Source organism: Arachis hypogaea, chromosome 3, assembly GCF_003086295.3.
Source record: "Arachis hypogaea cultivar Tifrunner chromosome 3, arahy.Tifrunner.gnm2.J5K5, whole genome shotgun sequence".
NCBI classification, from domain to species: Eukaryota; Viridiplantae; Streptophyta; class Magnoliopsida; order Fabales; family Fabaceae; genus Arachis; species Arachis hypogaea.
Genome location: NC_092038.1, coordinates 11,151,051 through 11,154,441, shown reverse-complemented (window position 1 = coordinate 11,154,441; position 3,391 = coordinate 11,151,051). Strand labels below are relative to the sequence as shown.

General features: G+C 42.8%; 1 protein-coding gene across 1 annotated transcript; it reads left to right on the top strand.

Annotated features, from left to right (window-relative positions):
- The first annotated feature begins 513 nt into the window (after positions 1-513).
- On the top strand, positions 514-2,161 carry LOC112789475 (protein EXORDIUM-like 3). Its single transcript, XM_025831392.3, has one exon. The coding sequence runs from the start codon at positions 793-795 to the stop codon at positions 1,816-1,818; it is 1,026 nt and encodes a 341-aa protein (XP_025687177.1). The 5' UTR covers positions 514-792; the 3' UTR covers positions 1,819-2,161.
- The last annotated feature ends 1,230 nt before the right edge of the window (positions 2,162-3,391 follow it).

Here is a 3,391-nt window from a genome sequence, read left to right as displayed (position 1 = left end):
TTTCGCTGCATCTAAAAAGAGGTTAATTGGTTCCTGTGTGGTTTTTTCTAGAGACCAGTAATTTATCTTTTGTTTTAGTTGAATAAATAAACATAAAGAAAAAGTAAAAAAGAAAGAGGGGAGCAGGGAGAGTTATGATGGGTGTATGGGTATGACATGGATATCATAACATATGATGATGGATGCTTATCCATGATGGTGTTCCCAACGGCCAATAGTGTCGTCTTTGCCTCGGACCACTTTTCGGTGCGGTCCCCCATTTTTTTTTTTTAACCAAAAACACAAAACACCACGTAATACTCAGTAGTACTCTACTATATAATTTCCTTACGCCCGGCGTCGAAATTCCCATAATACCCCTAGACACCTATTTTCCCGCGCAAAAGATGAGGAGATGGAAAATCTCAAATCAGATGACGACCACAGCCATCATCCTCATCATCAATTCTCTCTCTCTCTCTGGACCCCACATACACTTTAAGAATCTAACTGTCCTCCATTACCCTTACCCGCAAATCAATGTCCCCAAAAACAATACTCCATTATTCCTTTCCCCAATTTTCTTTAATTTTTTACTACTCGTCGTTGTTTGTTTCTCTCTCTTTTTTTTTTTTCAAATTTCCTGAAAATAATTTGAAAAAAACAAACAATGAAAAGTGAATATGTGTGTATAAAGGAAGTTCATCCACTTAATCACTCACGTTTTGTACTTGGGAGCTCTCTCAGCTTCTGAGCTCACTCCTTCACTCCCCTCAGCTACCTCATTTTCCCATTCACTAAAACAAATTTAAAATGAACACGGCGGTTCACTCCAATGTCGCCATCTTGGTGTTGGTGGTTCTGTTCGCGGCGGATCCGGCGGCGGCGTGGAGGCCGTGGCCGCAGAACGCCAACAGAATGAACGTCTCCGATTACGCATTCGGCGACTCAAAGAAGTACGAAGGTTCATCGGAGTTCGTGAAGCTCCGGTACCACATGGGCCCCGTCCTCACCACCAACATCACGGTGCACACAATCTGGTACGGCCGCTGGGAGCGCAACCAGAAGAAGATCATCCGCGAGTTCATCAACTCGATCTCCGCCGTGAACTCCCCTCACCCCTCCGTGGCGGCGTGGTGGCGCACCGTCCAACTCTACACGGACCAAACCGGCGCCAACATCTCAAAATCCGTTCGGCTCGGCCAGGAGAAGAACGATCGGTTCTACTCCCATGGCAAGTCCCTGACGCGGCTGTCGATCCAGTCCGTCATCAAGAGCGCCATAACCGCCAGAACTAAACCGTTACCGATCAACCCTCGCAGCGGACTGTACCTCCTCCTAACCGCGGATGACGTTTACGTTCAAGATTTCTGCACGTCAGTGTGCGGTTTCCACTACTTCACTTTCCCCTCTTTGGTTGGTTACACGCTTCCATATGCTTGGGTTGGAAACTCCGAGAAGCTCTGCCCCGGGCAGTGTGCCTACCCGTTCGCCGTGCCCGCCTACATTCCCAACATGAAACCGTTTAAGTCCCCGAACGGCGACGTTGGAGTTGACGGAATGATCAGCGTGATCGGACATGAGATGGCGGAGCTTGCAACGAACCCGTTAGCTAATGCTTGGTATGCGGGTCAGGACCCGACGTTCCCCGTTGAGATTGCGGATCTCTGCGAGGGGATCTACGGTACTGGAGGGGGAGGATCTTACACGGGTCAGGTATTGGACGCTCACGATGGTGCCACGTATAACATGAATGGCATCAGGCGTAAGTATCTGGTTCAGTGGGTGTGGAGCCACGTTCTGAATTACTGTACTGGCCCTAATGCTCTTGATCACTGATTCAAAAGTATAAATTCTAAACAACAGAACAAAACCGTGATCATCTCGATCTAATTGAATCCTCTTCCTCTCTTTGGATGTATGTAGAATGAGATTATCTCTTCTTCCTTTTTGGGTTTCTTTTTTAATTTTGGGGTTTAATGAAATTATTATTGCTGTCATGAGGTCAGGTTTTAATTTTTGTTTGCAGGATTGTGGGCTTGTGTGGGGGGAGCTTGGTAATTTAGTTAAGGTAGTTAAGTTTGTTCATTAATGCAAATAATGTAATTTTATTACTTTTTAATTATAATTATATGACCATGATGGATGAGGGTCTTTGACCCTTAACTATCTCTTCCAAATACGATATTCATTGAACGATGAGAACGGGTCGAGCTTGTTTGGGAGGATCATCTACTTTGTGCTTCTGTAATATTTGAGGGACCATGATGATATATTGATATATGAGTAGGTGATGACAATAAAAAAGGAATTAAATAAGATTAGGTATGTTTGTTTAAGTAAATAATGGTACGGGTGATTGAATGTGATGGACAATGGCAAGGTTTTGGTGTTATTGTTATGGTGGTGTTGCAACCTTACTGTTGCTGATTCATTCATTCTTGTCCTTTCAACACCTGCCAAGTGCCAAGGACCCTTTCCATTTCCCACTCCTCACTACTAAACAAACATGTTGCTTATTCTGTTACTCTCATCCACTTACTACTCCACTATCCATCAATCTAACCATACATGCATTATATGTATTCACCGTATCATTCATCTTCTCTGATCTCCTACACATCTTGTTTGATTTCCTACCAATTCCTAAGTTTTTAATGTATGTATTATATATTTATTAAAAAAACTTACAAGCTCTTTTTGGTGTATCTTATACCCTAATTTTCTAATTTTGATCCATTCTTCAAGGAATGACTTATTACCGACTGGTTTTTTTTTTTTCATAACTATGTTTAATAATATTTCTGAATTCTGTCTTCTAAATATAGGAACGTTATATTATAATAATATTGTTAGAGGATCAAGGCATCAGGCTAACTCCACTGAAATGTTCTGATCCAGGTGGTTTTTATATGGTGTATTTGGTTGTTTCAGCTCAAAAACGGAAAGGTACATTTTTATGAATCTAATTCATGTAACAATTTACGTTCCATTTAACCCTTCAATCTAGGGTTGTGTGATTGGAAGTTTAACCAATAACGATATTAAAAAACTCTTGAATTTGAGTGTTGGTCACAAACAGTCCAGGAATTAATTCTAATTCGCTTCCAATCAACAAGAGAAAGAAAGAAAAGTTGATTCCCAAATTTTTACTTTAATCTTAGGAGTTTTTTAATTTTGATATGGGGATGGCGTAGGTGATGTGCGGCGTTATGGGGGTTTGGGGTGTTTGACGGAGTTGTGACGGCACATGTGAAGAAATCGGTGGCACCGATTGGGGGGAAGGAAAACGGTGGCACCGATTTGTGGGAGAGGGAGAAAACGGTGGCACCGATTTGTGGGAGAGGGAGGTGCCGAAATCGGTGGCACCGATTGATAGCCCGTTGCCACATGTCGCGCATGCAGGTGGCTC

What these genes read in the sequence shown, in the direction of transcription:
- LOC112789475 (XM_025831392.3), top strand. Translation starts at nt 793, where the DNA reads ATGAACACGGCGGTTCACTCCAATGTCGCCATCTTGGTGTTGGTGGTT.